The sequence below is a fragment of the Prunus persica genome, chromosome G5 (genome assembly GCF_000346465.2).
Source record: "Prunus persica cultivar Lovell chromosome G5, Prunus_persica_NCBIv2, whole genome shotgun sequence".
NCBI classification, from domain to species: domain Eukaryota; kingdom Viridiplantae; phylum Streptophyta; class Magnoliopsida; order Rosales; family Rosaceae; genus Prunus; species Prunus persica.
Window position 1 is genome coordinate 17,991,138 of NC_034013.1, and position 21,900 is coordinate 18,013,037.

The 21,900-nt window shown below is 40.2% G+C and overlaps 3 protein-coding genes across 4 annotated transcripts; 2 read left to right on the top strand and 1 right to left on the bottom strand.

The window, feature by feature from the left end:
- LOC18777573 (transcription repressor KAN1) lies at positions 62 to 4,876 on the top strand. Of its 2 annotated transcripts, none has more exons than XM_020564860.1 (5): positions 62 to 2,028; positions 2,227 to 2,303; positions 3,179 to 3,224; positions 3,503 to 3,656; positions 4,521 to 4,876. In XM_020564860.1, the coding sequence occupies exons 1-5, from the start codon at positions 993 to 995 to the stop codon at positions 4,627 to 4,629; spliced, it is 1,422 nt and encodes a 473-aa protein (XP_020420449.1). In that variant the 5' UTR covers positions 62 to 992; the 3' UTR covers positions 4,630 to 4,876. The 2 variants fall into 2 exon arrangements, with proteins under 2 accessions (XP_020420449.1, XP_020420450.1); XM_020564861.1 differs by having other exon boundaries at positions 325 to 2,028; positions 4,387 to 4,876.
- On the top strand, positions 7,496 to 9,964 carry LOC18777895 (protein FAR1-RELATED SEQUENCE 5). Its single transcript, XM_020564811.1, has one exon. The coding sequence runs from the start codon at positions 7,496 to 7,498 to the stop codon at positions 9,962 to 9,964; it is 2,469 nt and encodes an 822-aa protein (XP_020420400.1).
- LOC18775894 lies at positions 19,067 to 21,615 on the bottom strand. The gene is made up of 6 exons (XM_020564813.1): positions 21,598 to 21,615; positions 20,230 to 21,540; positions 19,827 to 20,089; positions 19,562 to 19,724; positions 19,379 to 19,483; positions 19,067 to 19,294 (listed from the first exon to the last, which is right to left on the bottom strand). The coding sequence occupies exons 1-6, from the start codon at positions 21,613 to 21,615 to the stop codon at positions 19,067 to 19,069; spliced, it is 2,088 nt and encodes a 695-aa protein (XP_020420402.1).

A 21,900-nucleotide genomic window follows, 5' to 3' on the forward strand; every position in this document is an offset into this window, starting at 1 on the left:
GTATTGTCAATTTCAATTGTGTAGCAGCAGGAGAGAGAGAGAGAGTTAGAAGGAGGGTATATATATAGCGAAGAGGGTGGGGGAAAAGGAATTATAGATTTGTCGCTATATCTCTCTCCTCTTTATTTTTTTTTTAAACCCGTCGTCTCCGGGGAAGGAGATGGAAAAAATAACACAAAATATATGTAAAAAGAAAGAAAATTTGCACAAAAAGCCCTTTGTTGCTGTTGCTGCTGTTTTGCGTGTATTGAGTGAGTGGATTGACTAGAAGAGAGAGAGAGAGAGAGAGAGAGACAGGCTTTGTTGGAGTGTCATTTTCCTATATATACTCTCGAGGCATTAGAAACTCAGACCCACATCATCTCTCCTTATTATTCCCAATATCCTCTCCTCTCCTCTCCCTCTCCACCATTTTCTTTTTCTATTATTAATTATTTGTTTTTATTTAGCAAAATACCACACACCTCTCTCTCTCTCTCCTTCTCTCCTTCTCTCCTTCTCTCCTGGTGAGGATGTCTGTTTCTTGAGGAAGAGAAAAGTCTTCCCTTTTTTTTTTTTCCATTTAGCCTTTGTTTCTTTGTTTCTTTGTTTCTTTACAGCACACTCTCTCACTTTCTTTCTCTCCCTTTCTTTTTTGTTCTCAGTTTTCATTTGAAGCATACTAAACCCTTGTTTTCTTTGTCATCCATGTTAGGGAGCAAAATCACCATCATGAGTAGTCTCTCATAATATTCTCTTTCTTTCTTGTTGTTATACATATATGTGTGTCTGTGTCTGTGTTTTTATTTTTGAAGCAAACTGATGGATGAAATCAAAGAATACAATCACATACTGTATGTCGGTGAGTGTGTTGTTTAGGTTCTGAAATTTGTCAGTAGGAGAAGAAGTGGGTTATTGAGAGAGATAGCTGGAGCACTTTGTAGCTGTAGAGGCAGCTGCTGGGAATAAATAAAGACCTTCTTCTCTTTTTTTGTTTTAGTTTTTTTACAAAAATGCCTCATGAAAAAGGGATTTCAGAGGCTGCAGGCAGCTGCCGCTTATCTTTGAATCCGATTCCTGATCTTTCACTGCACATAAGCCCTCCAAACGCAAACACAAACAAAAACGCAAACAGTGCTCCCTCCTCCATTTGCACTGACCAAAGCACAAACGAAGCACCTAATCATCACGAATCCGGCAGCTGCTTCGACATATGGTGCAGAGACATGGACGGCGATGGCCTGATTAACAAATCGCACAGTGACAGTTGTGTTAGAAGAGGCAGCTGCAGTCTAGTCGCAGCAGCTGATCATGACACTGAGCTCTCTCTTGCAAATCCCACAGCTTCGGAGGCTGAGAGCCGCTGGAGAAAAAACTATTTCAACACCCGGGGAGGCGGCGGAGAGGGTCGTCGTCATCATCTTCATCACCATGAAGAAGAAGAAGAAGCAAAGACCAGTATAAGTCATGGGTTTTCGATGCTGGATGTAGCGGAGAGGCTCAAACCCATCAAAGGAATTCCAGTTTACAACTGTCCTCCTACTAATTGCTCCTTTCCTCCAAACTTGGAGGACCAATCTCACTACTCAAGAGTGGACCGAGATCAGAGGGATGATTTTGATTCTAACAAGTTGCGCTTGTATCTGTCTAATTCCTTGAGGCCTGCTGCACCGGCTGCAAATTCATGTAGTGGTATGGGAATGGGAATGGGAATGGGCTTTGAATCCGCCATGTCCCGGACGTTTAACGGGATGACCATGGACAGTCTAAGTCAACGACAACACTACTTTCCGTCGTATAACTTGAATCATTTGCAGCAGCAGCAGCAGCAGCAATGCAGTGTTGGTGGTGTTAGTGGAGGTGCAAATTACAGTTATAATTATAATTCGGATTTGCCCTCTAATGGATTCATCATGAGATCGAGATTTACGCCGACTAAGCTATCTCAGAATATCAACAAGAGGAACATGAGGGCGCCAAGAATGCGCTGGACTACTTCCCTCCATGCCCGTTTTGTTCACGCTGTCGAGCTCCTTGGCGGCCATGAAAGTCAGCCCCTCCCCTCCCCTCTCCTCTATCTAATTCATTTCATTCTCATTATATCATTATTTCATTTAGTTGGAATTAAATTATATGCAATAATATATATATATATATATATATATATAGGTGTTGAAAACTTCTGTGGGAATTCTTCAACATTTTGTAAGTAGTCTTGTAATTAATTAATTGGTCATTTCGGTGTAGGGGCTACTCCAAAGTCAGTGTTGGAGCTCATGGATGTCAAGGATCTCACACTTGCTCATGTTAAGAGCCATTTGCAGGTACAACGCTAGCTAGCTACAGCTGAGGCTGGAGCTGATTGAATTTTTTTGTATATATTTTAAAATAAAACAGCACTTTAAAAATCAATATCTTTGAATATGTATCGACCACATTGATCAGATTTCAGATTCAAATACCTAATTTCTCTCTTAATTTTTGTCTCTCTCTTTCTCTCTGTATGTCAATTTGTGTTTGACAACGTACTATACTGTGTGAGGGGGTGGGTGTGGTGAAGAAGGCAGCAGACTTGAGGCTTGAGACTTTGGGTAGGAAAGGGGCACAGTAGCCAAGGAAGGGAAGGGAAGGGAAGGGATAGAGAGGAGAGTACACTAGACTACTAGTACTAGTGATGAATTAATAATAAATAATAATATTATGCTTACTGATGAGATGAATGAATGAATGAATGAAAGGAAATGGATGAATGAGATGAACAGTGGAGTCTGTTTCTGTTCCTTTTTTCTTTCTTGTGTTCTTGTGTTCTTGTGTTGTGTGTGTGATATTACTACCGATACATAGAGATACAGGACAACTTCTGCTTTTAGACTGAGAGAGAGAAAGAGAGACAAACAGAGAAAGAGAGAGAAAGTAGCCATCATTTCTCAATAATACAAAGCATTTACTGACCTTACCAAACATCAACCTCGTGGTTATTAAACTACTGAACAAAAATCCACAAAGCCAACCAGCAGCATCTGCATCTGATTTCTTTATTTTTTTTAATTTTTTTAATTTCTTGCTTTTGACTGACCCTTTCTTTCTTTCTATAATTATTTTAATTAGTTATTTTTCTCATATGATATATCCTTGTTTTTATATATATAATGATATATATATATATATATATATATCTCTTTCTCTTTTGCTTTTGCAGATGTACAGAACTGTAAAGAACACTGACAAACCTCTAGGTTCCTCAGGTAATAATTCCTATTGCTTAATCCCCAGCTGCTCTTGTTAATATCAGATTAATTATTACTTTGAATTTTCAAATTAAATTCCTTCCGTTTTGTGCGTCGGAACATACTGTTTGTACGAGAATAAAGAATTCAAATTGAGCACACACAAAAGACAATGTGTTTTCAATATCTTCTTTTCATTTACTTTTATTTTAGTTTTTGGGTGACCAGAAAGAAAAAGAAAAGCAAAAAAATCATGAATAATTTTGGTGGCTTAATTTAATTATATATGTATATAGATGGATCTGGTGATGAAGATCTTTTGTCCACAACAACAACACATCATCATAATTCAAGTGCCTTACTTAACCAAAGAGGAGCCTCAAATTTAGAGCACGATATGGAACACCACCACCACCCTTCTTCTAACAATCTGTGGGGCAATTCTTCCAGGTATAATTATTTATTTATTTAACTCTCTCTCTCTCTCCCTCTCTCTAACTGGGTTCATCGATTTGTGTTATTATTGGTTGGTCGTACTTTTTCGAGTTTCCGTTGTCTTTCTTCTCCTATCATATATGTATATATATGCATGGGTAGCTTTTCCTTGAGAAATCAGAATCCACGTCCTCCCTTTCTCTGATACTAAAAAGTGCTTCCTTTTACAGCTTTTGCTTTCCGTTTGTTTCCTTTTTTCTTTCTCTTCCTCCTGATTATCGATGTGGTGGCCTCGTTCTTGCATCACTTAACTTGCACATGTTAAAGAAAAAATAAAGTAAAAATCTGGAAACTAATTCAGCATGGAAAGTTGAATGCAAAAGCACTATACGTACACATTTCCACTTTTCTTTTATTTTTTATTTGAAGAGATTGCTTGCTTCTCTCTAATTAGTAAGGAAATTAGGCACTTGGTGACCATATAACTTAATCCAATTAATTGCTTCTTCTTCTCTGACCTTGATATATTTTTATACTAAGACAGACAGTCATTACTTAATCTAATTCAGTCATCCATTATCCCTGTTAGCTAGTTACCATGCATGCAACCACTCTTGAAATAAACCAACAGAGGAAAAAAAAACTGTTAATGCATTTTACCAAAAAGATCTTAACTATATCATAACTTCCGTTGAATGAAATCCCCTAATTGCTCTATCCTTTGTTTGTTCCAATATTGATGCAGGTATGATCTTCATTTGTGATGTGCATCAAGTCTGAATTCGTACGTAGAAGTTGATTAGGAATTTAGAACCTACACGCAGATCACTTTTGGAAGGAAAATTACTACTTATAGTTTATGAAAAATGAACATTGCAGTAGAGGAGCATGGCTGCAAGCCGGTTCAATGGATCGAAATGGGCTTAGACCAGAAATGGTCTCTCACCATTCAATTATTTCCAGAATCCAATTTAAGGTAGTGAGCTGAAATTAGATCCGATACTTGTTGCTTGCGTGAAACCTTTCATATAAGTTTTTCCTTAAATTTTCATGGAATTGTCTTATGGATTTTAAGAAAGACATAGTCAAGGCTAGTGATACCTGATCAAGTGTGCAACTTTATGCAATATGTATGATCCTTTTGTATGTCTATACATACACATGTATTGGTAAATTGAGTAGATCATCATGATCAAGTGTACAACTTTATGCACTATTATGATCCTCTCTATCAATTGTACGTGTCACGTCCATGTCAAGACGCAAGGGTTTAGGCTCAACTTTTGCAGGGAAGCGATTTTGCACAATCAAAAAGTTTTATAGACCTGAAAAATCCAAGCTTGGAGTTCACCGGTTTGGCACAGCAAGGAACATGAGTAAATTATCAAGTTAGGCCGAAATGCCTCATCGCTAGTGAGTCCTATATAAAGAAAAAAGAACACATGGCCGCAAAAATATTAATTAGTTCCATGCATGTCTGTGTGTATTCTCTTTAATTTGGGACAAAGTTGCTGTTGATGGTGATGTGTGATGTTTTGCCATTGCGTACAAGTCATGGATGAATCAAAAGTTAAAAGTAGAGAGAAAAAGAAGAAAGAAAGATGGAATCAGTAGTTTTAGTGGAGCATTATCTGCTGGTTTATATTCTCTCTTTTCCTCTCTCCCTCTTTCCCTCAATTACATTTTCCCAAACAACCTTTTTTTTCTTTCCATAATCTATTTTTAATGTGGGATCGTCTTTAAGTGACTAGCGTGTGAAAGCTTGACTTTGTAATCTAGCTTTCTTTGTGTCTTTATGTAGTACGTTCATTTGTTTTGTTAGATTTGGAGCCTGATTTGCCTCCCAAAAAAAGCTAAAAAGCACTGCCTGTTGATTCTTGATTAGGTGGGGAATATTTACATAACATATATGAGCTTACTTTAACAAGCAAACCCACATGCATATCTACTTATCAAGGACCATTAATTTGTTCATGCATGCATTATTATACAACTTGTGCTCCTTAACCAAATCTTATTTATATTTCAGCTGTAATTGGTTAATTACTTATATAATCTACTTTTAATTAGCTCTTGATTGATTCTACTTCGCCCGATACCGTACGTGACTGAGACGATTTTAATTATTTGGTGGATTAAAATATGATTAGTTCTTACAACTAGCTAGGTGAATATTACCGTATATACTTTAAACCCCAAAACTTATATTTCAATCATACACTTCAAGAGGGAGGAAATTCCAAAACATATTAGACCCAAGGAGCCACTAGCAGCCATGTCTTTAACCTAATTAACTTGACAGAACAAGAATTAAGACATATATATTCAAATGGACCTATACAAGTGATGTTGGAAGAGGAAGAGGGATACAACCTTGGGCCTGGGGGCAGCGTTGGGTTTGGGCATTCAACTAGAATGAATTAGGTTCGGTAGTCTTCAAGTCTTGCAGGAAGCCGGCAGTGGGCGGCCCGATCTCAAGAGGCCGACCCAACTCTACCTGACCAAATAGTAGACAGTTTACAGGTGTCAACAGCTGACTGACTCAGCCCAGACCCTTTCTCCTCAAAGGTCGCCACGTAGCACCGGAAAACGTAAGCAATTGCGCACCAGTCCGTCTCCACGTGATTGTATGACCATTTCAAACCAGACAAAACCCCCACGTTGCCGCATATCCAACACGTGTCCGTCTCCTATCGAGACAGGTGTCACATACACATTGTATACAACTATACATTATTCTGGAGTGACACGTGTCGCAATGAGAAAACCCCGGTAGAAGATTGGGTAGGAACGCCAATTGCTGACGGTCTTATCCTATGCTTCTCTGCTCCAGTCAAATAAAGGAAAATTCTGTGGTGCATCAGCTGTACCGGTACAGCCGGCTATCCAACGGTTGAGGTTTCATGTTAAAAAAGGATGGCTGAGATTGAATGACTTAATGACCTGCTCAGCCTTTGTGATTCAGCATGTGAGTGGCATGTGAGGAAAGAGAAAGGCAGGTTTGGAGGAGAAGAAGATGCGCCCAGTCCGCTCCATTCTGGTTTCCCAAATCGAACACAACATAGGGAACTAGAGGACTCTGTGAGACCCGATTTCATGTCTGAGTTCGTCTATGGATACTGAGTTTTCGGAGCAGTAGAGACTCGGGCTCACTTGGCCTTTAATCTGAAGTGAAGGGGGGCTTACAGAAGTCACAGCAGCAGAGGAAACTGTACATGAAGCCCATCCAATCCGTAGCGCCTCCAGGAGCTGTTGTCTGTGCTTGCCCAAATCCAATCCTTAGCAACTCCAGTCTGGGCTTGGGCAAAACGCATCTGCAAGAAGGTAATGGTAATAGAATTGAGGTCCTCAACTCTTCTCTGTAGTTGCCCAAAACTGATATGCAGATACCAAATTGATGGTGGGTCCAACCTCCATGATGAAATGGTCACCAAAGTGGAGGGATTTAAGTAATTTAGTATGGGCAGTTGGCATTGTCTGATATATAATTAAAATTTTGCAGGGGAATGGATTTGTAATAATAACGTGGTTGTAAAGATTTTGAAGATCCTTGGCTGTTAAGGACGAAATTTGAGGTGGTGGCAAAAGGAAGTGAAAGGAGGAGGCTTTGAAAGTATGGAAACATCAAGTAAGATTTGAAAGAACCCTATTTTCTGGTTTAGGACTTGAATGTATTTTGGGTACTGAGTTGATGCAATTGCATGTTTTGGTTGCGAAACAGTTATACGTGGTGCAATTATTGACCTTAGGATGTGCAATAGCATGACATTATTCATTTGAGTTTTTTTTAAAGAGAAAGTATGTTACCACATAGAGTATAATGTAATTTAAGTTTGAAATTATGTTTCTCAGGCATGGAGAGGTCTGGTAAGATGGACAGGGGTGGAGAGACATCAAAGGGTGGTTGTAGTGATTCAGGGTATTTGGGTGGTTGTGAAAGGTCAAGTCACAGGGCACCGGCAACAGAGAGTGGGCATATGTCGGTCGAACATATGGTTAGTGAAAGTAGTGATGATAATGTTGTTGACATTATTGCACCGAGGAAAGAAGATGTTATGGGGAAAGAGTTTAAAACGATAGAATTAGCGGAAGAATATTATATGAGTTATGCAAAGGGCATTGGATTTAGTGTGAGAAAAGACAAATTGGTTAGAAATTCGGAAGGGAAAGTATGCAGGAGACGGTGGTGTTGTTCTAAAGAAGGTTTGAGAAATGAGAAGTTTAATGAGCGATCAGATAGGATTCGACCACCGAAGCCAATTACAAGAGAGAATTGTTCTGCCCATTTTTGGGTGGGTTATGAGAAGAAAAGTGATGTTTACGTTGTTACGAATTTTGAACCACATCACAATCACCAACTAGTTACTCCACTTGAATCGCCATATCTCCGATGTAATCGGGTCGTTCGAAGTTCTGATTTAGCACAAGCAGTGGGAATGCGAAGAGCATTGTTTAGAACATGTCAAACATATGAGTATATGGTCGACCAATGTGGTGGGTATTTAAATGTTGGTTTTCAAATAAAGGATCTGTACAATAAGTTGGATGCATCACGCAGGGAAATTTTGCTCGACGGTGACACAGAAGCTGCACTCTCTTACTTGAAAGCGAAAGGAGCAATGGATCCAGAATTCTTTTGTAAGTTCAGTGTTGACGAGGAAAATAGGCTTCGTAATTTGTTTTGGAGGGACTCCACTTCACTGTTGGATTACATTGCCTATGGCGATGTCCTCATATTTGACAGCACGTACAAAACAAATGTTTATGACAAGCCCCTAGTGTTGTTTGTCGGTTCGAACAACTACCGTTCGACTGTAATGTTTGGTTGCGCATTATTGCAGGACGAGACATTTGAAACTTACAAGTGGTTATTGGAAACATTCATGGCATCCATGAAAGATAAGAAGCCAATATCAATATTGACGGATGGCGATGAGGCGATGCGTAAAGCTATTGATGATGTGTTTCCCATGTCTAACCATCGGTTGTGCTCATGGCATGTGTCAAGGAATGCGCAAAGTAACTTGAAGGATGATGAATTGCTTAGAAATTTTCAGGCATGTCTTTGGGAACCATTTGCATTGGACGAGTTTGAGAAGAAATGGGAGGTTCTGAGGGAAAGAGTGAGTACTCCGAAACAAAAAGAATGGTTGGAAATGATGTATGCAAAAAGAGACGCATGGGCTGAATCATGTCTGAGAGGACAGTTTTTCGGTGGTATGTGCACCACTCAACGCGTGGAGTCCATGAACAAGTATGTTAAAGATTACTTGAGGAAAGGCGTGAAGTTGTTTGAATGTATTCCAGCAATTGATAGGGCTATATTACGTCTTAGGAATACCACGGCGAAGGAAGGTTTCAATGCAAAGTACTCAACACCAGTCCTTAAAACCGGATTGACAAAACTCGAGCAACAAGCTTCTCTGATTTACACGCATAGGTGTTTTGTATTGGTACGTCATGAGATCGAAGCTTGTTCAGCACTCACCCATGATAATGTGATGCATAATTTTGGAGGTCGTGTATACGTATTGTCAAAATATGATGAACCGCATAATAATTGGACTTGTATTTACCACGGTGGGGAAAATATGCGGATAGAGTGTGGATGCCGGAAATATGAAAGTGAAGGAATCCCGTGTTGCCACCTTTTTTATGTAATGAAGTGCGAGCACCTTACGGAAATTCCTCCCGCACTCATAATGAAGAGATGGACAAAGAATGGCCAAACTGATACATGTAGGGAATTTATCGGCAAAGGCGAAGACACTACCAACGAAGTTGTACAAATGGCGAGGTATGGACATTTAAGTGCTATGTCAAACAAAGTTTGTTTTTTTGCATCGAAGAGTGCAGATGGTTATGCCATGTTGACGAATGAGTTTAGTAGATGGGAGGGAATTTGTGAAGGCTTACGGCAAAAGGAAGAACAGACAAGTCTGAAATTGGGTAGTGGTGAGCAATGTCCTCCAAATATTGTGAAAGATCCAAATATCGTTAGGACAAAAGGCACTCAAGCAAGGCAGGGTGGAATGCGCAAGCGTCGACAATGTCATTTGTGTCGCGGATATGGACATACAAAGCGTAATTGCTCTCAAAGAAATTTGCATCCAAGTAGACATGCAGGTGTGAATATCCCATCAGGTAGTGAAGGATATCAGTATACTTCTGATATCCGGCCGTTCCCGGACATTAGCTACAGTTATCCTAGTCAAATGGTTTCTCAATGCCATGGGAACTATGTGGTTGATTTGCCTGGTTCTGATAGTTTTTCTACTGCAGACCCAACCGGTTCTACCCCCAACAGTGATGCTGCAATTTAAGGCTGTCTGTGCGCAAACCCCTAATTGTTCTGAAAAATGAATGAGACTATTTTGTACAGGCCTAATTACACCTGTTTGTTTAACTCTAAATCGACGGTCGAAGTCAACCGAAATACGGAGCATGAGAAACGGTAATGGCCAATAAGGCGCTGTTCATATTTGTTCAGTTTGCACACAGGGGGTACGTATTTGCATGTAACACATGCAATTGCATGATGATGCTGCAATTTAAGGGTTTCTGTGCGCAAACCCCTAATTGTTCGGAAAAATGAATGAGACTATTTTGTACAGGCCTAATTACACCTGTTTGTTTAACTCTAAATCGAAGGTCGAAATGAACCGAAATACGGAGCATCAGAAACGGTAATGGGCAATAAGCCTAACATATTATATTACAAAGAACCAATTATCTCAATTACGTTGTACTACACATTGTCATGTAGCACAAATGACTTGAGGGTAGATCCCGAATTTTGTTAACGTCCAATTGGTCATTAACCCTAATATTGGTTGCGCATTATTCATACAGTATGAGAAACAGTGAGGGGCAATAAAGTATACATATTATATTACAAAATTTCCCATTCATTCGAACAATTTAGTCATATCCTTAATTTACTTCGTTGTCTTTCTCTTTGGGTTACGTGAACAAAGACTTTTCTCACCCTTGCGATTTTCTTCTGTGGAGTGTTGTTTTGCATCCGGCTTACCCTTAGATGTGGCCCCCTCCTCATGGCCATCCTCTTCCTCATCCTCAGACTCATCCTCTTTCTCGTCCAACCAACCTTCGTCTTCATCGTCCTCTTCATCTTCCTCATCTTGTTCCTGATCTTCTTCCTCTTCCTCCTCATCTTGTTCCTGATCTTCTTCCTCTTCTTCCTCTCCTTCCTCTTGTTCTTCCTCTTCCTCATCTTCTTCATGCTCCTGTGGTAGCACAACTTTGGTCTTTCCTTTTCTACGTGTGTCGTGTTGCATTTTTTTGCGAAACTCCTACATACACATGGTAACATTGACATATATAAAATATCAATGTTGTTAAATTTAGTTGTGCACACGAGTGATGATGGCTTACAGTGCAGAATATAACATAATATTTAAACTAGCAAAATGTAACATCTTATAAATCAAAGTTTAGAATGGAGGTAACAAGCTTACATGTTCTGCATCATCATCCACCACGTCTTCAGCAAGACCCGAACTTGCAATGCCTGTTCCCGATGTGTGCTTCAATCTCTCCTATTACAATATAATACCGTTCATGTTCAATACCATGGGCTGTTATTTGAATATAACATCCGTGATGGTTGTTAATTTTAAGAAATCAGTACGAAATTCAGCTGAAGTGACTCACAATCTCTTCCCGTAGGCGCCTGATCTCTGTGCTTGCTTCCAATGCAGTTGAAAATAGTACGGCATTCAACCCAGCATTCAGCTCCAAAAGCTCTGTTGCAGCTTCAGCAGTGACCTACAGGCAGACACATGCAATTACAACAATCACCACAGCAAGCCATCTTTTCATAATAAATGACATCTTCAATGGAAGCTACTTACATGCGTTACACCATCAGGTAATGGTATATCAGGGCAATCTTGGCCACGGGGTATCCGCACAACTTTACTTCCATTTTGGTTGGCCCAACACGGTATTCGCACTAACCATGGCTGAGGAGAGATGTGGGGAAGTACATTGGCCCCTGCGGGAGTACTATGTTGTGGTTCCTGTGCAATTCAGGTATCATTTTAGAGTTAGGCAAAATTATATGAATTTCATGCTGCATGTGTCAGTAAAGAACACGTGTTTAGTGTAGAACGTACCGCATCACGCAAGTCGTCGTAGTGGCGGTAACGTATGTACTCATCTCTGTAGTCAGCATAGTCGGATGAACGAGGAGCAACCCATTCGGAAGCTGGATACCCATTTACTGCTTCCTCCACTTCTGACTCATTACTGAGCTTATAATCGGCAAGCATTGTCCTCGGTGGAATTTTGGGTACTTGAGGTGATGGGGTGCCTAAACTTTGCATTGTTACGCGCTCGCCCAAAAACCATGCTGAACCAGCTGGTCCCTCAAGGAGGATTCGTTTCCGAGTTGCCGGCACGGTTTTTTTTACTTCTTCCGGCAGCTCGGAGTCATTGGTCCCCCAAGGGTTCCAATTTACCTGCAATACAAATTTGTTATATTTGTGTCATAACTACATGTTTATGGTAATAAAGCAAACGGTTCAAGAGTGAAGACTTTATACCTGATCAGTGGTTAGATGTCGCATCATCACTCTAAAAGGTTCCAAGTGATGCTGCAAGTCGCGTTTTGATTTTGCACCAACCCACCTCAAAGTTCGGGGCCACGTGTTCACACTCCCACTTGGGCTTGATAAAGCAAATGGCTTTAGATACTCACAAGCCCATACCTACACAAAACAAGTATACAAATAAGTAATTTAAGCACAGAACCCTGTTGCAGTTTGGGGACATTAAGTTCGATTATACTAACCTCCCATGCCCTCCAATACCCGCCCATGCTTGCTGACCTGCCCCTCGAACAAGAATCCATCGATCTGTACAAGCACGCCAAAGCCGCCCCGCCCCAGTCATAATTACCAATGTCGGACACTTTTTCCAAACTGGGGGCGTAGTGCATACTCACGTAGTGGCTCTTATCATTTAGGAAAGATGAGCCAATCAAGCACAATATAAAAGCCCGTGCAATTTGATCAGCTTCTTTATCATCCTTCGGATGCTTGTTCCAGTACGGGGTGCAAAGGCTGTCATACGGCACTCTCCTCTCGCCTGCGAGTAGGTCAGCAATGGGTTTCCCAAACAATTTGACCACCTTGTTCTTATTTTTGTACATCTCGAAGTCGTACTGTAAACGCTTCCCACCAACACGCAATCCTGTGATTGCCGAGAAGTCCGTCGGGGTCATTGTCATCTCTCCAACTTCATCGAAGTGGAATGTGTGGGTAGTGTCCCACCACCTCTCAGCTAAGGCCACAAGTAAGGGCCTATCCCCCTTCTTTCCATGGCCCAATATCGACAAAAAGGGCAAAAAGCCGGCCTCTTGGACCTTTGCTTTCACCATCTCGTGCATTGCTGTGTTATACCACAGAGCACACTTCTCGTTGTTTCCACACCCTCTAATTTTTGTTAAAGTGAGCTACATCAAACACAAATTACTAAGTATTCAGAATATGCTTGTCACCGGACTTAATTAGACACTTTTCCAAACTCAGAAATGCCAATTGTAAAATGAAAAACAATACCTTGAAGGAGATATGTTCCTCCAAATCCACGTGAAGCACGGGTGAACAAGGATTGCGGCCCCTGGGTACGAACACACGTACACCGAAGACGCCACTACCCATAGGACCCGATATTCGGGATGCTGCCTTCCGTTTTTTGGATGTTGAGGAAGCCACGGAAGAGGTACCTTTCGTACCCTTCGCAAGGGTGGTCTTTTGGGGCCGGGAACCTTGCTGAGATGGTCCAACGTGAATGGACTTTTTCGTCGTCCTCATTGTTGCTTGGAATCCTTCATTATTGATTTGATACAGAACAATGAAACAGATTATATATCCCTCAACATCAACCAATACAGTACCTATTCTGACGAAAAATAGAACCCGAAGGTCAATATCACATGCCATCCAAGAAAATACCAACCAGGGACTACATTGCACTAGAAGGATGCACAACAAATAATACCAACACACATTGCTCCCTCAAAACCCACAAGCATCAATACCATATGAAACACTATCAACAACATAAAAGACACTGCATGAAAATCCACAAATTATTTCCATATGTAGTCTCCACATTTAACTTTTGATGTCAGTCTCCCTTCATAATTTATAACATATGAGAAATCATCATCAAATATCAATATGCAAGGGATCACATTTGAAATAAGAGACTAACCGGAATCGACTAAAGCCCCAACCTTCAATCAACAGCTTCTCAGCGCCACCTTAGTCTTCACACCAATATCAACAGCTACGAATTCACGTAATAGGAAATCCTCAACTTTCGCAGACCCTACGCTTCTCTGAAAAAATGAAGGCCAACGCACATGGAATCAAAACGTACCCATAAGATGTTTTACGAAAACATAACAACCCGGAAATGTAAACGCTGCCAATTTCAGTTTAAATCGTTTGTGTACGTGAAAACACTCAAAGCAGACCGAACCCACTCTAGGAAAGAGTTCAATGGCTTGGATTCGGTCCCATATAACCAGACCCACAATGGGATTTGAAGGTAAAGCCGAATTCTGGTTTGGATACCCGAGATTGGGAAAGTTCGGAGCTTTGTTAGGATATCCCTGGCCTTGTGGTTCCCACTGGTTAGTGTTTGCCTGTTCATCGAAAGGCCTAGGATCGGACGGCGGGGGCTGCTGCTGCGGAGGGGGCCTCTGGTACTCGTTTTGGACCGTAGAGGTGCTTAGGGTTTTGGCTATGGTTAGGGTTTCTAAGTTGGTGATGTTGATGGCGATGGTGTTGCTGCCGTGAGAGAAGGCAAATTGAGAAAGATGCAGAGGCCGTACCTTACAGAATTATAACAGTGCTGGGCTTGGTGCGCGTCGAATCGCCATGAGAGACGCCATTTCCTTTGCCTCCCAGAGAGATTGTAGGTGAAACCCGAAAATGGTCTTGCGCTGCATCCGTATGATGTTTCAGAATTTTCCTTGGGTTTGATCCACTGAGGTTCTAACTTGAAGAATGCAAGGCCCGGGTCCTGTTCCCTTGGGCCATTTTAAGCCCCTTCGAAGAGTCGGGTCACTTATACATTTGTAAGGAGAAAATTGTCAATTTGTCACAAGTGGGTTTCGGGTTTTCAGCCCCACAATGGATTGGGCTTTACTGTGAAAATATAATTGGGTTTGGGCTTTCATCATCAACTTAGAACTCTCTACCTCTTTAGTAATCTGTTTTGCCATAAAACTAGAAACAAAATTTAAGTAAATGTCTTTGTCCTTTTACTTTCATATATTTTGATATTACTCCATTTACTGAAGTTTACAATGTAAATAAGGAAGTACCCCCAATTTGGATTCAAATAAAAATATTAGAAAATCAAATCCCACCAAATCAAAATATGAAAAATCGGTTTTAGTGCAAAATACGATATAGGCTAAAAATGATGCCTCATTAAGTCAATATATACTTCATATGAAAATCCCATAAAATCAAGTTTTCTTATATGATGTGTAAGGAATAAAAGCCGCCAAAAATTATCTTGAGAAAATGATTATTCCGAAAAACCATTTTTCATACTTAGCCAATATTGCACCTCCGCTAAAAAAATTATGGGTCCGCCCGTGTCTATAAATACCAACCAATACTCTTCACTTTTAACACCAAATCCTCATATTTTTTTTTTCTATAAATACCAACCAATACAACTAATAAAATAAAATCTGATCCGATATGAATAGTATTAACACATAGTAACCCAAAAATCTTATCCGAAAATCTTATCCAAATTAATTGTTTAAGTAAAAAAAAAGTTGTGAAAAAACAACAAAATGAATAGTACTTGCCCTTTGCCATGGCAATGGGTGGAAACACAAAAAACTATTTGCAAGGGCAACCACTATTCACCTGAATAGTGGCTGCCCTAGCTCCCCCCTTGCCATAGCTAAGGGCAAATGGGTGGAGTTGCTCTTACATTTAAAAATTACTTGGGTTGCGCTGTAGGGATAGTAATAATTGAGTTTGGGCTTTCTGGTTACAATTGAAGGGGTTAGGATTTAGGGTTTATGCACTTGTAGTTACGGTTATAATTGAAGGGTTTGGGCTTTATGGAGCGTACGAATTGGTTTTGGGGTACATGATTAAAATTCAAGTGTTTAGGGTTTGTGGTTTATGCTTCAAAGTTAAAATTGAAATGGGTTGAGCTCACAGTTAAAATTGAGTTGGGTGCAAAGGCTGTTATGGATCGTATTAATTGGGGTTGGCTTGTAGGGTTAAAATTCAAGGGTTACTATTTTATTTTTGGATTAACAGTTTTGAATTTTGGTTGAGCTTTATGGTTAACATTGAATTGGGTTTGGGCTTTTGGGGGCAAAGTATGGTTTATGTTAATTTTGAAATGGTGTTAAAAAAAATGTATGGCGGAGTGTATTCCGAATGGACAATTGTACCCCTACATGTTTCTATAAAACAGCCTCTCATGTCCAACCAAATTTCGAGCATATTATCATACACACTCTAACGTATCTATCTTCACCAAAAGCAAGGAAAAAACGGGGTTATTGTTCAACAAAACGGAAGGTTCGCTTTCGTTTGGAAAAATTCAACGTCCCGCCGAAAAAGGGGGCCAACAAACCTACTCTGTCCAACCAACGGGCTATTTATTCAAACGAACGTCGTCCTTTCGTTCCTAAAGAAAAGTTAAACGTTCACCCAAACAAGCTCCCCAACCACTTTACTTTTTCAAACAAATGAGCTACTAGTTTACAAGAACGCAACCAATGCGTTTGTTGAGGAAAGGTATCTGTTCGCCGAAACAATATACCAACGAACTTACTTTTTCAAACAAACGGGTTGTTTGTTCATCTGAGCGCAAGTAATTGGTTTGGTTCATAAAAAGTTGACGTTCCACCGAAAACGGTTCCCACCAAAAGTACTTTTCAGAACCAACAGGGTATTTATTCATATGAACGCATTACCTGTGTTCCTAGAGAAAAGCTCTCTGTTCGCGAAAAAATCTCCCCAACGACCTTACTTTTTCAAAAAAATGAGAAACTTTTTAAGACAAACGGTCGTAGTGGCGTTTGTTCAGGAAAGTTATCTGTTGGCCGAAAAAATATACCAACGAACTAACTTTTTCAAACAAACGGGGTGTTTGTTCATTCTAACGCAAGAGTTTGATTTAGTTCAGAAAAATTCGACGTTCCGGCGAAAATGAAGGCCAACAAACTTACTTTTTCAAACCAACAGAGTATTTCTTCATACGAATGCAGTACCTGCGTTCGTGGAGAAAAGTAACCCGTTTGACCAAAAAATGCCCCAACTACCGCTCTTTTTCAAACAAATGGGAAACTTTTTCAGTACTACGTAAAATGTACGTTAGTTGAGGAAAGTTTTCTGTTCGCTGAAAAAATATACCCAACAACCCTACTCTTTCACACAAACGGGGTGTTTGTTAAGTGAACATAAGGGTTGTGTTTGTTTAGTAAAGTTACCCATTCCCACACAAATGGGCCCCACTAGCGTACTTTTTCAAACAAACTAGGTGAGTCTTGAACCAAACAGAAGGGGGTGCGTTGGTTCAGAAAAATCCCACGTTCCCCCGAAAAAGAACCCCAACAGAAAAAAAAATTTAAACAAACGTTATTTGTTTTCATACTAACGCAAGGAGTTCGTTCAATGACGAAAGTTACCTGTTCGACGGAAAAATGGGTCCAACGAACTCACTTTTTCTAATAAACGTGGTATTTGTTCAAGTTAACGCAAATGTTGCGTTCGTTGAGTAAAGTTGACCGTTCCCCGGAAAGATGACCCCAACGAACTTACTTTTTCAAACAAACGAGGTATGTGTTCAACAGAACTTAATGGAGTGTCTTCGTTTAGGAAAATTCGACGTTCCGCCGAAAAAGAAACCCCAGTCCAAACTACAAAACGACCAAGTACAAAGAACCAGGGTAAAATGAATGATTATTTAAGGACTTACTTCCTCTACATTTCAACTCAAAGACTTCCACCTATTTTGTACTTAATCCATTATTGAAACACAATCTGAGAGACAAAAACAGAAAACCCATACAATGTCCCATTCAATGGTTGGTAGCTCAAGAGGCTCCACCACACCTAAGAACAAGAGGGTGGGTGATGATGGTGTTAATTCATCGAATTATGTCCGCCAACAAGTCAAACGAGCCCATGATGTCACGAAGCCTCCCACCGAGGCTAGTAACAACATCTTTGATGAAGGAGATTCAACGACCAAGTACGAGATTTACAATGGCGGGATTGAGGTAGGCTTTGAGATGTTTAGGAAATACGCTAAGCTTGTTGATGGTGGTTCAACTAAGTGGGACAAGATCCAGGTATACGAAGCAATTGCTATTTTGGAGAAGCGAGCTCCGTGAAACACCGGTATTGTATGATGTAGCTGGTGTTGGTTGTCATCATTTCTGATGTCATTTCTGATGTTATAATTTCAGCCATAATATCGCATGTTAAATGTTAGAATCGGTATGGTTGAATAGTTTTAGGGTATAAATTGTACAAAAAAATAACCCCAACATATGGTTACGAGACCTTTATTATCAATCTAGTAGGAACTCCTGTTTGGTAAATGAAGTCGGGGCTTCAATACCCTGCTATCATGTTCCCATTGGGGCAACAAAAAAACAAGACACATACCGTGGATGAATCTTCAAACAAGACACATACCGTAGCAAACAAGTGAAACTAGGCGGTTCGATCTAGTCATGAAATGTTTCTATGTCGTCAAGAAAACCAAAATACCATTTCTAAGCGAATAATGGAATTACATCGTGTCATGCAATTGCACTTGCTATACTACAAAAGCACCCTGACTGTGCGCAAATAGGGATATATACATGCCATTACACCTAATTTGTACACTGTAAACCCTTATCACCTACTGTCAAAATGAATCTACTTTGCCTGGGAGCGTGTTATTGGCTTCCTTGCGATGGGATGATGAGGGATGAAGGGATCCTTCTGTTCGACCAACTTGTCAAGTTGTTCGTCGACAACTCTTCGAGCGGACTCCCTTACTTCCTTTAGACGCCGGTTTCTTGGGTTCTTCAGCAACGATAGTGCAATGCGAACGCGCTCACTTGCATGTTGAAACTGCAAATAAAAAACAGCCCGTCAAAGATATGATTAACAAAAATATCAGACATTTGACAAAAGCATGAAACGATATATATGCCGACTCACTTTATTTGAACCGTGTGATCTGCATTCAATGTCTTGTAGCCAATTCATAACGAACACACCACAATCGCATCCATTTACTTGTCTACGGGCCTTGTCAGTTAGCACAATGTTGAATTTTGCAAACTGCCATCCCTTTTCAAAATAGTTGACAATCTCCTCATTGTAAATGTGGTCCAACACTTTCATCTACAACACAATCAATGCAAATGAATTCTTAGTCGGGTTGTTAGGACAATAAAAATACAAACGGACCATTAGGTCAATTAAACTTACAATTCGTTCTGCTTGTTGATAACGACCTGCGTTGTACTTAGGACCGGGGAGGCTATCCCATATTTCAACTTTTTTATCGCTAGGAAGCACCACAATCAAATACCAATGACTCCCGATTCGATCAAAAACGGGAATGAACATCTAGCAGCACAATGACTTACTTAGAAAAACATGCGTATACAAAAGCACACTAAAGATGTTCTAAATAACAACTTAAATTCTTACCTTCTCGCACTTCTTAAGCCTTACGGTGAACCGATTTGTGTTTTCCCTTCTCAGTTTGACAGCCAATTCGAAAAGTTGACCATCACTTGTATTATGAACTTGCTCCTACATTCACATATACTGTAAGCGTAAATTCATTTACCAAATGACAAACTATAACAGGGTTCCAATATGAATGCTTACCGCCATATATGTGGGGAAGTACCAATTCCTTGACCCCTTTTCTTCTAGATAATACACGTGTGCGTTGAGTACTCCATCATTAATCCACTCTTCGGGCCTTAAGCACATGAACTCACCTCTCGTGACATGATGTTTGTTTTCAATTTGAATTATAATTTCGCCACTACAACAGAAGAAGAAAGCAATTCTTATAATTAAATTCACGTGCGCAAGAACATATCAGGAATTTGGTCAATGGCATAATTCAACATTTGTAAGTAGTTACCTTGAAAGGTTGTTAGACCTAAAAATATAACTAAATAACTCTAAATCGGAGTCTTCTAAGTCCCCGGGTTTTAATTTGAAAGGCCCAATTTTCATCTTAGACGTCGTTGAATGCACAACCTTTCCTTTTGCGGTTGACGGGTCAACCCATGGCTCTCTACAAAGAACTCCTGGACGCCTTTCGGCCGTTCGACGTGTTTTAATTCGAGTTTCATCACCACGGGCCGGTTTTGTGAACTTCCTCTTTTCCACGCCAATTTTCAACTGCGGAAAAGGGAATTCGAATATTACATTTACGAAAAACAAAAGTTAAGTATTTTACAACTATGTAAATAAATGCATGCTTAAAAAATCTAAAAGATAACAACAAACTCGATCTTCAAACTCCTAATCGGTCATAATACCTCGGGTTCACTGAAACTCTGTCCATCCGGTAATAGCATCCAAGTATTGTTTACATCAACTACACCTTTCTCCTTTAATTTGCTAGCTTCTTCACCCTTCTTCTTCACAACACTCTCACCACCTTGATCTCGTTCTTTCAGTGGACTGTCCTTAGTTTGATTTACATCTTCATGTCCCGGATGAAGATGTTGTCTTGCGTCTTTATTGAAGGAGCTCACTTGACTCATTACCTTGTCAGTGAGTTCCAACATTGACCGCTGGACCTCCGCCTGTATTATCGGCCCCAAAGTTATAGCAAGTCCTTCAACTGATCGCTTCACCTCGGCCTGTATTATTGGCGCCAAACTGACTGCAACTTCTTGAACAATTCTTTCAAGGTTTACTCTCGACACTTCATTCGTTGGACTGTGCTTTGAAACTACCCGAACGGTTGGACTATCAAACCCACCTTGCTTTCTGACCCATTTAATCATTTTCCACACCGACTTATTGTCCCATGACACAATGGGATCCAAAGACTTATCAACATATACTCCACCATGGAGAATTGAATCGAAATACAGTAGTTGGAGAAATAGTAGTGACCCATTTACATACGAAACTTTCTTTGCTTTGAACGACCTAATACCTTCACATAAGAAGTTGAATCCATGGTCGGCCCAGTTCTTAGTCTCTATCTTCCCTGGGATCGTCAAGAAAGTTAAATAGTTCCCCGTCACTGATGGTGAGGAGGTCGGGCAAAGTACAGTGCCAAGTGCGAACATCACAAATCGAACTTTAAAGTCCTCATCGGCATTTTCGCACTTTTCCAATTGTTCAGCTAAATCCCTTACTAATACTCTCTTGCCATTTCCACCGAAACTATTCACTAACTCTTTCACCTTTTCATCTTCTACCAGCCACTCAAGTTCAACAACCTCGCCGGTGTTCTTAAGACCCATAACACGCCCAAACTCAACGGCACTTATTCCAATCACATTGCCGTGCAGTTGTATAGAAGACGTATCAGGATTGAACCTTTCAATTAGAAATTGGCATAGTTCGCGGCGTAAACGAGTGCAACACAAAGATGCCACTTTACCAAACCCAATTTCATTAATTGCTAAGCGCTTCTGATTCGACAATTTTTCCACCGTCTGATGGAATCGATCCGGGCTGCATCTACTGGTAAAACCCTTCTCATTCACTGACACGTTTACTTGCCCACTTGATCCTTCTACTTGCCCACCCGATAAATCCAAGGCAGAGCCATATGTTGCCTTCTCTTGAGGGTTCAAATTCCTCCATTTATTAGCAATCTCTTCTTGTACCTGAAACAAAAAAATTTCCTCATTAAAAGACCCTATTTAATAAAATAATTACTAAACTGCCCAATCCATTGCCATCTCTCACCTTTCTGTCCAACTTTGCATTTGCCTCTTTCCCCATTTCATGTCGTTGTTTTTTCCTGTAAATCATTTATTTTTAATCAATTAACCATCACAATATTAAGCAACCACATTTCCAATTTTAAGATGTACGCGTAACTTACATGAAATTAAAAAATGCATCTCGCCCAACTCTTGATTGTTGCACATTACTGTCGCCCTTGCGTTTTCCTTTTGCTGATCCCCTTTTTTTAGCTTCCATAACTTGCGCAAATCATGCACAACTTACTATCATGCAATTGT

Bases quoted from the DNA above. Each gene is read 5' to 3' on its own strand.
- LOC18775894 (XM_020564813.1), bottom strand. The intron at 20,090-20,229 runs GTATTATGACCG...CCTTTTCCGCAG, and splicing joins AGAGTTTCAGTGAACCCGAG to TTGAAAATTGGCGTGGAAAA. The intron at 19,725-19,826 runs GTAACTACTTAC...CTTCTGTTGTAG, and splicing joins AGGTCTAACAACCTTTCAAG to TGGCGAAATTATAATTCAAA.
- LOC18777895 (XM_020564811.1), top strand. From the start codon at position 7,496: ATGGAGAGGTCTGGTAAGATGGACAGGGGTGGAGAGACATCAAAGGGT.
- LOC18777573 (XM_020564860.1), top strand. From the start codon at position 993: ATGCCTCATGAAAAAGGGATTTCAGAGGCTGCAGGCAGCTGCCGCTTA. The intron at 2,029-2,226 runs GTCAGCCCCTCC...ATTTCGGTGTAG, and splicing joins GCTCCTTGGCGGCCATGAAA to GGGCTACTCCAAAGTCAGTG. The intron at 2,304-3,178 runs GTACAACGCTAG...TTGCTTTTGCAG, and splicing joins ATGTTAAGAGCCATTTGCAG to ATGTACAGAACTGTAAAGAA.